Consider the following 11294-nt stretch of genomic DNA (forward strand, 5'->3'; position numbering starts at 1 on the left):
TGTAGGAGTTATAGGACCAGAAATGTTTGAGTAAACGAGCTCCAAAGGCTGAGTTGCTCTCCAAGAGACATGCTTCAGGATTACACTTCTTTTCTATTTTTCATTTAGGAAATCCACACACGTTATAGTTGAAGCCGAGAATTTTGGAAGACCATGTACCATCTCTTTGTACTGAAGTGTGCACAGACATTTGTAACTGAGGTGTCCATATCGTTTTTGCCAAATCTTAGATAGATCATCTCCATTTGTGTGAAAACAATTCATTTATTTGCTTCTTTCTTGCTGCACATTATTAACCCTTAGTGATTCTGACACAATGGTGAACATCCTGTTTACACTCTTCTCAGTTTGTGCAATCAAACCTCTTTGTGGGTGATAAATATTGCATAGTTTTCCTTGAAACAACACTGTTAATCCCTTTTCTTGCAATTGACTAACGTTCAACAGATTGTTCTTGAGATCTAGTACGAAGTAGACATCTCCTATGCCATATACAACGCCTCCTAGCTCTAGTTTAACATCTCCTTTGCCACTTACTTTCATTCTGTTGTTGTTTTCAAGTTTGACTGAATGGGAGAATGTCAAGTCCAAGCTTGAAAACATATCTTTGTCACTGCACATTGGTTTGAGCCCCGTGAATCAATGAACCAAACGTCTCTCCTTTTTATCTCAGAATCATCCATATAGGCCATCAATAGAAGTTCATCCTCTTCCAATTCAGCATAATTTGCTTCTTTGTTCCACTTAGGACACTCAAATTGATAGTGTCCCAAATTTTGACACTTAAAACACTCAATAATGGCTTTATCCACATTATATTTTTCTCTGCCTCGTCCACGGACTCGAGATGGTCCTCTGCCTCTGCCTCTGCCTCTTCCATACCTTGCTCTTTCTTCCACCTTGAGAGTTTGGTCGTCATCTTCCTTGTGAACGCGATTGAACTTCTGCTCGTGCATCACCAGTGAATTTGTAATTCTTCAATGGATATGTTATCTGTGTCCTTGGATTCTTTGATGGACACTACCACACATGTGAATTGCTCAGTCAAGGTGCGCAAGATTTTCTCCACGATCTTAGAATCCAGCATGTCCTCCCCGTTGCTGCGCAACTTATTTGTAATTACCATTACTCTTACAAAGTAATCACTGATGCTTTCTCCTTTCTTCATCTTTAGAATTTTAAAATCTCTTCTTAGAGAATTTCTCAATGACTTTTTCACTTTTTCATTTCCTCCAAATTTCTTCTTTAGTGAGTCCCACACCACCTTGGACGTGCGCCGATCCAGAATTTTACTTGAAAAAGATAATGTTTTACTTTGTGATCTTTGGTTCTGGCATTGTCCAATAGTCCCTGTCGTGCATCTGTGAGTAGAGTTCTTTCTGTTGGTTCTTCAAAACCGTATTCCACTGGACTCCATAGACCCTTTGCCCGCAACAAGTTTTCCATTAGTTCGCTCCAATGATTATAGTGATCATCAAAATGTGGAATTTTGGTAAGTGTTTTATCTTCACTCATTTTGTTGTGTTTGAGATCTTAGGTTACTACCTCCCCAAAACTCTCACTCTCAAACTTGACTCTAATACCAAATATAAATAATAGAGAAAATGTTTAACTCTTATTCAATAAGAACTAGGCTAGTGAGTTACATCATACTCTTAACAAAGAAAACTCAGGCTGAAAGATTAAAAACATACTCTTAACAAAAAAAACTCAGGCTGAAAGATTAAAAACGAATAAGACTTAATCAAAGTAGACTAACAATTCTACAAAATAGGAATTTATTCCAACTAGTCCTAAAGACTAGGACAACTACTAACTTTTTCGGATATTGTATGAAACTGTGATTGCAAGATTAATTTCATAATATCTAGAGTCTCATATTTTTTTTCCATTATTCTTTTTTTTGCTAGGTCCAGATTCATTGCAAATTCGTATCATTTTGATAAAAATAAAATAAAAATCCTTACTACAAGAACATAGGCCACCAAAACACACCCTGATATTTAGACATTCTCACTTTGTAAGAGCTGATTAGAGGTGAAAACGAAGACTCAAAAACAAAGTTCATACCAAATTTGTTCCACACCAAAATCACGATAAATCAATATTTTTTAAATAATTAGTTAATCATTATAATAAAAGGGTACAATAAATAAACAAAGAAAATGCATAGGTCGGTGATCTTAATCTAAGACTATGTCGACACCTGTACACAATACGAGTCACTTTCTTAACTCAACACCTGTTCTTATCTATCCATCTATATATATCTCATCTTCCTTAATTACTTCAAATATATCCTTAACTCCACCATGGCAGCTATCCTGCATAAGATGAAGGTACGATAATTCAAATCAAGATATCACTTTTAATTCTTAATTTTGTAATTCCAGTTGGGTTTTATTAGACATCTTATTTCATAATATCATCTTTTGTTAATTAGTTTTGAACATAAACATGATGATCAATTTTGCAGGAAAAAGTATGTTTAGGATCATCTGATGATAGTGAGACTGCTAAAGGAAAAAGCAAAATAACACACGGCTATCATTTGGTGAAGGGAAAATCAAATCACCCAATGGAGGATTATTTTGTAGCTGAATTCAAGCAAGTTGAAGATAATGAACTCGGTTTATTCGCCATTTATGATGGTCATATGAGTCAACAAGTTCCTAACTATCTTCGATCTCATCTTTTTCAAAACATTCTCAACGAGGTAGGTGTTACTGTTCTAATTATCTCTATTGTTTTTTTCAAAATTTCTTCATAAAAAAGAATTTGGCATCTAACCTGATGAGCAAGGACGGATCTATGTACAACCTACCCGGGCTAAATGCCTATAATGGGAAAATATTGTCGTTATTGATAGTTTTTCGTCGAGAACAAGTGATAAATTTAACCCGTGTAGATTTTAAATCCTAACTCCGTCATTTTATCGGATCAATTGCCAATACTTTGGCATAACCCATTGAGCCAGGATTAAGTCCAAAGAAACCCATTGAATCTTGGTCAGGGTCCTCACAAAAACTAGACATGTTTATAACAATGACCAACATTAAATGTACTTATAATATCATGAATAATAGGGAGATACCAGTTTCAACAATCTCATTATTTTTGTATAGCCTAATTTCTGGACCGAACCAGAGATATCAATGAAAAGAGCTTATCGTATTACCGACAATACAATCCTAGATAAAGCTTCGGAATTGGGTAAAGGTGGATCAACAGCTGTAACAGCTATATTAATCAACGGTCGCAAGCTTTTAGTCGCCAATGTCGGAGATTCTCGAGCTGTCCTCTGCAAAAATGGTGTCGCCAAACAATTGTCTGTGGATCATGAACCCATCAAGGAAAAAGAAGACATTCAAAACAGGGGTGGATTTGTTTTAACTTATCCAGGTAATCAATCAATCAAATCAAGCCAAAAACAAAAAGATGATGATATAAATCTCTGTGAATTCATTCATTCATTCATACAGGTGATGTTCCTCGTGTCGATGGAAAACTGGCTGTGGCGAGGGCGTTTGGAGATAAGACATTAAAGGAACATTTAAGCTCTGAACCTGACATAGCCGTTGAGATTATAGATGATGAAGCTGAGTTCATCATTCTTGCTAGTGATGGAATCTGGAAGGTTTGTGGGTTTTTTTCAGATGATCTTTTCACTGTTTCAGTTGGTAAAAATGATGGGTTTTCAGGTAATGACGAATCAAGAGGCGGTTGATTGTATAAAGGAGATGAAAGATGCAAAAACAGGGGCGAAACAGTTGACTCAAGAAGCTCTTAATAGGATGAGCAGAGATGATATTTCTTGTATAATTGTCAAGTTCTAAATATGATAAGATGGTTTTAATGACAGAAGAGAGTAAGCATATGAGAATAATAATAATAAAGTATGGATTTTTATAATCCCCTGTTGTGTATAAACTGATTCTCCTTCAACTTGATACTTGAATTGGAAGAGATTTTCCGACGTCGTTCGTTATGTCCGGCAAGACGTCTCCGGCAGCTTCTTTTCTTATCATCAAATTCATGAAGTTCATGAAACCTAAAATGAAGTCAATTTTCAAAACAAATAATTGGGGAATTGAGAAATATAACTTGGGTTTTATAGACCTGCTGCATTGCTGACAGAATCTTTGTCGGATTCCGGCGACAATGGCGAATGGAGCTTTAGCATGGGATCCACAGATCCTATGGCGTTGATGGTATTGTTTCAATCCGATTAAGTTCTCGGTGCATTTCTGGACTTGACATTTAGGCAGGGGATGGTCTTTTACACTTAGGCTAGGAATCTTCTTCTTTGTTGGTCTAGAGGCTTGAGAAATTGACATCTTTTTGCCATCATCTTCATCAGTGGATTCATCTTCGTCTTCTTCTTCATCGTGATCTGGGTTTGAGCTTGGGTGATCCATTGACGGTTCTATGATTCAGAGGGAGTGAAGAGTTGAAGTTATATTGGAGAAGAAGAAGAAGAAGAAGGGAGGATAGGAAAAGAGAAGGAATAGAAAAGGTAGTGCAAAAGGGAAGGTGAGTAGAGCGTGAGCTCTCACACTCATTCATTAGGACCACAACTATACAACCTCTCTCTCTCTTTCTCTTAGGACCTAGGAAGTATCATGTACCATGTCTACTTCACATGATACTTGTTTGTTCAAACTTCAAAGGGTTTATTCATCCTTTTATAATTTTTTTTAAAAAAAATCTCAAATGGGCTGTCATGAGAAAAGGCTAGTTGGCTTGTCCTGATTGTCTTAGGGGTAGTTGGGCTTACCTTAGGATAGGAAGGCAAAGGGATTGTCTTAGGGCTTGTCTTAGGGATAGTTGGGCTTACCTTAGGATAGGAAGGCAAAGGGATTGTCTTAGGGCTTGTTTAGGGGTAGTTGGGCTTACCCTAGGATAGGAAAGGCAAAGTGATTGTCTTAGGGTTTGTTTGAGGAAATAGTTTTTTGGATTTTACGTGAGTTTTATCTTAAAAACCTTTGTTTAGTAAAAACTATGAAAAAATTGGATGAAAAAATTGGTTTTTAAAATTTGAAGACTAATTTACCTTTTTGACTTTAAAGGATATGGTGCTGGTGAAAGAATGATAATTTAGATAGATAATAAAATTAGTGGGTAGTTTTGGTATTTAAATGATAAAATTATTTGATTTAATGGTTGATAAGATGTTTGATTTTGGGATAAAAACGAGATTTTATCTCAAAATTTTTTTATTAAACGAACTCTTAAGGATAATTGGGCTTATCCTAGGATAGGGCCTTCCGACATAGCTGGGTTGTACAATGGTTAGTTGGACTTACCTTAGGCTGTCTGACCCAACCAAGAAAGTGGTTTATTCATCGTCTCTTTGCCATAACATTTTTATTTTTTTGTAAAATCTCAAATTGGCTGTCATGGAATGGGGCTGCCAAAGGTTAGATGGGCTTATCCTAAGTGCGACCTACCAACAAAGTGGTCGCCTTAGGGATAAGGATAATTGTGCTTACCCTAGTCTAAGGGTTAGTTGGGCTTACTTTAGGGTTGCCCGACCCGACCAATAAAGTGGTTTATGGTCTATCTCTATTGATTTAAAGTATTGATATTTTTGGGATATTTAAAACACAATATTAAATTTATTTGATTATCTAATATTTTTTAAAATTTTGTTTTTTGTGATACAAACATTAATATAAAAAAATATTAGATTTTAATTCAGTGTAATTTAATAAGTCTGTATAAAATAAAAATATTTTATTGTAAAAATAATTGACTCAATATCTATATAGTTTATTTTAATTTTATTGAACTAGTTTTTATTGATATGATATGATATATATAAATATATATGAATGTGGAGATAGTTGGTTTGAGACTCATCTATCTCTTAATAGATCTGAGATTTTTTTTAATTGTTTATTGGCTTGGGAACGTTTAGATCACTTTGAACAATTGGGTAAAAGATAACATTTTGATTTTGTGATTTAATGGTTCGAAATTGTTTAGATCTCCGATTGAGAATTGCTGAATCTAGTCTCTTAAATTGCATTTTTATTAATATTATATCAAAGTTGTTTTATATTTCAAAATTTGTAATAAAGTAAAATTGTTGTTGGTGAAATAAATAATTTTGAAAAAAGTGTGATTATCGAGTTTTCTAAGTTTGATATATAATAAGTTAAGAAGAAGATATGATCAACTTATTTTTAATGGAAGTGAAATTCGTCGATAGTATGATATCTAGAGTTTATGGGAGTATATATAAGTAGAACGAGACTTCTACGTATTAGGCTTACATGGTTGTAGCCCACTAGCCCAAACAATAACAGCTTAGTAATACCCTTGTCATCTTCAACATCGTGCCCGTTCTTTCTTATATAAACGTCAGTTCTTTTTCCATTCAATCTTCAACATTCGTGATTATATTTTTCTCCATTGAAGTTGAATATGTGACATTGCTAAACGGTTGAACCATTTTTGTCTACGCCAACTATTCTATTAATTTTAACCTAGGTAGATTTCAAATAAATAAAAAATTCCCATGTATGTTTCAAATATAGGCTTCGCCCTTGCCTATTTATACCACTCTACAAAGGACCCAACGATTATACAGTAACTCCTCATTTAATTAGAACTTATATGTCCAACCAAAAATAAAATAAAAGGTTTGAAATAATTTTAAATAGGAGTAGCTGGAAAACATTATAATTTCAATAGCATTAATACAACCTCAGATTTGAAATACAACCACAGTAAAATAAAATAAAATAAAATAAAAGGTTTGAAATAATAACAGTATGGGCATTTATATTTTTATAATTTTGCTGACAGAATATGACCATTTGTTTCTCCCCAAAGTAGAGTAAAAACAAGGTATAAAATAAAAAATAAAAAAAGAGAAATAATATTTATTGAGAAATCTGGAAGAAATTATTGATGGTTGTTGACAGGCACGTGTCGGTAGTTGTAAGGTCCTATTCTGGCCGTTACAGTAATTGTAGTCAATAAATTTGTGAAAAAAATGTTGAATCAAACATTATTTTTTATTCTTTAAATAAGTAAAGTTAATTTTATTAAAAACATCCAAATAATTAGTATAAATTAACTTAACTAAATTAACATTCATTATGAGTTTATCTTTATCATTATCAGACTTAAGTACTCAACTAATTTAAAAAAAAAATTAACTTACTGTATTATATTGTTCAAATGATTAGAACTTTATATGCGAGATCAAATATTTTTTAATTCAAAAAACACATTCAAATAAGGGCATTATTGTGAGTGAGTGGTGTTAAGTTTCTAAAGTTTAAAAAAAGATCAATAAATTTTTATGTAGAAAATTCATTATCTTTTAAATTATCCAAATGAATAAAATGATATTATTTGAAAAAGCTCATTGTTATATATATTTTTCTTATTATTTAAGAGATAAACACATTTTTGTCTTTTATTATATTATTGAATAAATAATTTAGTTACAGTAAGAGTAATATCGCATTAATTATACCGCACCAATATGGCCAAGTGAAAATAATGTATTTAAGATATCAAAATGTTATGTGTTTGATTTTCACATATGGGATAGGATGATAATGTGTATCCGTATGTTCAATACTCGTGGATATATTATAGTTAAGTTCAGATATTTTAGTATTTTAAATAGGATTTGGGCATGAGGATCGGAGAAGGTACTCGATCGGGTACAAGGTCGGGAATAGGGAGTGTGCGAAACTTAAATCTGATACCCGACTATATTAATATTAAAAATATTTTTTTTATTAAAATTTAATGTTACTTTTCAAATGTTTCATAGTTACAAATATCATTATAATTACATCATTTAATTTGGTTTTATCCACCCTCCACTTCAAATATCATCATAAATACACTCCACTCCAATTTTAAAATTTTTATATTCTCAAAATCATATTTCTCTACATAAATCTTGATCATCAACTCTACTTTAATAACAAAATATTACTTTCTCTATCAATTTTCATATTCAATCTTTTATTTTTTTTTTTTCAACTTTCATTTTATATTTTTACTCTAGTTTATCTTCTTTAAAATTTACCAAATAAGTAAATAGGTAAGTAATATTTTTATTTGTATTTTTAACATTTTTATATTACTAATTATAAAATTATTTATTATAATTATTTTTTTTCTTAAATCTTTATAATCTTATAATTATTTTTTTAATTGGGTAATAGGATACCCGCCAGACATTGGGTACCCGATCAATCGGGGATAGGGATATAAGTAAAAAAATATTCGTCGAGTTCAGAGTCGGGTAGTAAAATGTAAATCAGATTTGGTAATGAGTACTTCACTACCCGATGAGTAGAGTTCTCATTGCCATCCCTAGTGAAGTGTAATACTAGTTTTTCTTAATTAAAAATCTCATAAATAAGTATATATAATAATTAAAATCAATAACTTATTTTTAACCATAAACTAGTATATATAAATATCCTTTAAATTAGTTCTACGATCTCATCTATTACATTATTTCGAAAATTTGACGAAACCCTAATAATAACACCATTTTGGGAAATGACCCAGTCCTGATAAAGTTGGTAAAAATGACATTTTTGGACGCGCGATGCATTATGTTCGTGACGCGAAGAGATGGCCTGATAATGTTTGCAAAAAATGACATTTTCGATATGTACAAAATTCAAAATACCCTTTGGCGTCACGCACACGAGGTTATTTTTGCAAACATTATTAGGATATTTCTTCGCTTCATGAACATCATTTTTTGTAAAATTTATTAGGCATGGGTCATTTCCCAAAAAAATGGTCATTATTAGGGTCATCTCGTCAAATTTCTCCATTATTTACGTTCTATTTTTATTTTATTATTATATATAAATTTTCTGTAAATCTTTTTATAAAAAATTCATTTTCTCAAAATCTCCCCTAATAATAACTTTTAAATAACTAATCAAATGTTATTCAAATAACCCACTAAAACACTTTTTGTACAATAGCATGTATATTCCATCCAGCTATTATGATCAAAATTCTTTTCTTCTAATTCTTTATTAGTATCCAGCCTGTCCAAGAAATCAAAAAGCAGCCTCTTTTTTCAATGGTAGCCGACAAATATACCCCACAAGTAAATGGTCAGTTAAATGAATTGCATCATATTGGACCCCTCCTCCTCATGAGCCTGCCTATCTTTATTGCTAATACTGCTACCTTGAAAATGACTGAAATGGAATCCAATCTGTAGAAAAAAAAGTCACAAAAGCAAAAGTTTCATTTTATATACATTCATCGGTTCAATTTTCTCTAATTGAGGGAAAAGAAACAATGAAGTTTTTGTTTCAGTGTCCCTGTTGTTCTTGTTTCTGTTTCTTGAAGCCGAAAAAGGGTAAGCCAAAGGAGGCATCCAAGCCTAAAGAGGCTTCCAAACCTAAAGAGGCTTCCAAACCAAAGGAGGAGGAGAAGAAGGTAGAGAAAGCAGAGTGATTTCATATGAAAATAATGGAAATTGAAGTTCCACTTCTAGTAAGGCATTCTAAGTATGTGTATTTTATGATGCAGAGTTAATAAAAGTGAATGCTTTGTTTGAAAATGATGAGTTTTTAAGAACTAATTTATTGGCATAATATGAAGGAGATGAAATCTTCTATTATATTCAAGTTGTCTAACTCTGTTTCTTAGACTGTCAAGAATTTGTTTGATGTGTTTGGTGTTTAATCTATGTTATATATTAATGGAAAGTATGCATTCTTTAATGAAGTTTTTATTGATAAATTATCAGATCAAATGCTATTTCTATTAGATTTCTCAGATGTGTTGTATTCACACTTAAAGAGAAAATAAAACTAAAAACCTTACAATATTATAGTCTAACTTGAAAATAAATTCATGTATACTATTCTTGGTAACATTTAAAGTGATCACTTATTCTTTGTTAAACCAATCATTTGTTGTTCCTCTCATGAATTGGATTTCGAATTCTTGTGAATGTTCATATTTATGCATAGGCGGATTATAATTGTTATCCATAATCTTGATTACGTTTAACAGTTTTGTCCACCCCCACAAATCTCTATACCGATAGTTGTGACAAAACTTTAATATGGGATAAGGTTCTTTTCTCCAAATCTTCAGTTATAACTTGCTCGATCTCCAAACCATTCCTCTCCTCAATCAAATAATTTGCATGATCTGTGAGGTGTTTTCGTTAACATCCATTGCACTATTTCTATCATATTTCTCATTTAGATGTGATGCATATAATATATGGATCATATCTAAAAACAGGTTGTATCAACTTAGTGTCACTTAGGTTCATTGAATTTCTTTGTCAAATCCAGATTAAAAAACAAAAACATTTCCAAATTGAACTATTATACTATCATTTACTTGCTTATGCTTTTGATTTTACTTATTAAAATTCAATAACAGCCTACTTCCAAACAAGCTACTTTAACTTTATGTTATCATATCTGAGCTTAACATTTGTGGAGGGATCTAGACTAGTTGAGCATGTGGTTATTTTTATTTTCATATCAGCCATATTTGGTTCCATCCGAGATATCCTTCTTTGAGTGGTGTGCTCTTCATGGAGGAAACGAGGAACCAGTGAAATTGGTTTATCTCTATTTCTTATTTATGTTGCGAGGTTTTGGATTCAAACCACCAGCCAACCTGTTTCGTATTTTTGAGTTTGATTATGTATTACAATGCTTGTTAGTTATTATTTAAACGCAAAGTGAAAACTCATAGCTCAGTGTAAAGCAAAAGATCGCGTATCGGATTTTCACACTTGTTTATGCATGGCTCTTAATACAGTTTTGTGATTTTCGTAAAAGAAAAAATTATTGGATTATTGGCAAAAGACCAACATTTTCCCTGAAATTTGTGTGAGTTATTCAATAGCTTTAGTGAACTAAAAACGTTGGAAAATATCGAACTTGTAGATAAATTAATATTAAGCTCAAACATGATAATAAATTCCATATACCTTAATTATAAAGCCCACACTTCGGTTTCTTCAAAAGAAAGGGTAAACTTAATAAATAGGGATAAAACCTCAACAAATGCTACAAGGATGGATGGGTGATTTTTTTTTTTTTTTTTTGTTTCTAATACATGTTATAAATGGTTAAACGCATTCTATTATGCCTCTAAAAGTGTGTCTTTAAAGGGTTTAAATTGATCGTTATTAGAGTTAAGGTAACAAAATCGAATTGAATTGATATTTATCATTACCTAGAAGGAGATCAACCAACTTAATACTCAGCAAGCGTCGTGAACTGCAATACATGGGCATCCAAGACAATAACAGG

General features: G+C 32.0%; 4 protein-coding genes across 4 annotated transcripts; 2 read left to right on the top strand and 2 right to left on the bottom strand.

The window, feature by feature from the left end:
- Nucleotides 1-264: 264 nt before the first annotated feature.
- Nucleotides 265-956, bottom strand: LOC124939012. Its single transcript, XM_047479530.1, has 2 exons — nucleotides 620-956; nucleotides 265-566 (listed from the first exon to the last, which is right to left on the bottom strand). The coding sequence occupies exons 1-2, from the start codon at nucleotides 954-956 to the stop codon at nucleotides 265-267; spliced, it is 639 nt and encodes a 212-aa protein (XP_047335486.1).
- A 1352-nt stretch (nucleotides 957-2308) lies between these two features.
- LOC124938579 (probable protein phosphatase 2C 39) lies at nucleotides 2309-3928 on the top strand. The gene is made up of 5 exons (XM_047479046.1): nucleotides 2309-2339; nucleotides 2477-2716; nucleotides 3126-3402; nucleotides 3483-3637; nucleotides 3702-3928. The coding sequence occupies exons 1-5, from the start codon at nucleotides 2313-2315 to the stop codon at nucleotides 3834-3836; spliced, it is 834 nt and encodes a 277-aa protein (XP_047335002.1). The 5' UTR covers nucleotides 2309-2312; the 3' UTR covers nucleotides 3837-3928.
- LOC124938580 (squamosa promoter-binding-like protein 3) lies at nucleotides 3776-4638 on the bottom strand. The gene is made up of 2 exons (XM_047479047.1): nucleotides 4120-4638; nucleotides 3776-4051 (listed from the first exon to the last, which is right to left on the bottom strand). The coding sequence occupies exons 1-2, from the start codon at nucleotides 4416-4418 to the stop codon at nucleotides 3907-3909; spliced, it is 444 nt and encodes a 147-aa protein (XP_047335003.1). The 5' UTR covers nucleotides 4419-4638; the 3' UTR covers nucleotides 3776-3906.
- Nucleotides 4639-9236: 4598 nt separating this feature from the next.
- On the top strand, nucleotides 9237-9753 carry LOC124940091 (histone H1-II). The gene has a single exon (XM_047480572.1). It carries the CDS (start codon nucleotides 9307-9309, stop codon nucleotides 9463-9465), a length of 159 nt encoding a protein of 52 aa, XP_047336528.1. The 5' UTR covers nucleotides 9237-9306; the 3' UTR covers nucleotides 9466-9753.
- The last annotated feature ends 1541 nt before the right edge of the window (nucleotides 9754-11294 follow it).

This window comes from Impatiens glandulifera, chromosome 5 (assembly GCF_907164915.1).
Source record: "Impatiens glandulifera chromosome 5, dImpGla2.1, whole genome shotgun sequence".
NCBI lineage: Eukaryota > Viridiplantae > Streptophyta > Magnoliopsida > Ericales > Balsaminaceae > Impatiens > Impatiens glandulifera.

Excerpts from the sequence above, each read along its gene's own strand:
- LOC124938580 (XM_047479047.1), bottom strand. The coding sequence starts at position 4,418 with ATGGATCACCCAAGCTCAAACCCAGATCACGATGAAGAAGAAGACGAA. Across the intron at positions 4,052-4,119 it reads TTCTGTCAGCAATGCAGCAG|GTTTCATGAACTTCATGAAT; the intron begins GTCTATAAAACC and ends ACTTCATTTTAG.
- LOC124938579 (XM_047479046.1), top strand. The coding sequence starts at position 2,313 with ATGGCAGCTATCCTGCATAAGATGAAG. Across the intron at positions 2,340-2,476 it reads CTATCCTGCATAAGATGAAG|GAAAAAGTATGTTTAGGATC; the intron begins GTACGATAATTC and ends TCAATTTTGCAG. Across the intron at positions 2,717-3,125 it reads TTCAAAACATTCTCAACGAG|CCTAATTTCTGGACCGAACC; the intron begins GTAGGTGTTACT and ends ATTTTTGTATAG.
- LOC124939012 (XM_047479530.1), bottom strand. The coding sequence starts at position 956 with ATGCACGAGCAGAAGTTCAATCGCGTTCACAAGGAAGATGACGACCAA. Across the intron at positions 567-619 it reads TTCACGGGGCTCAAACCAAT|TCAAACTTGAAAACAACAAC; the intron begins GTGCAGTGACAA and ends TCTCCCATTCAG.
- LOC124940091 (XM_047480572.1), top strand. The coding sequence starts at position 9,307 with ATGAAGTTTTTGTTTCAGTGTCCCTGTTGTTCTTGTTTCTGTTTCTTG.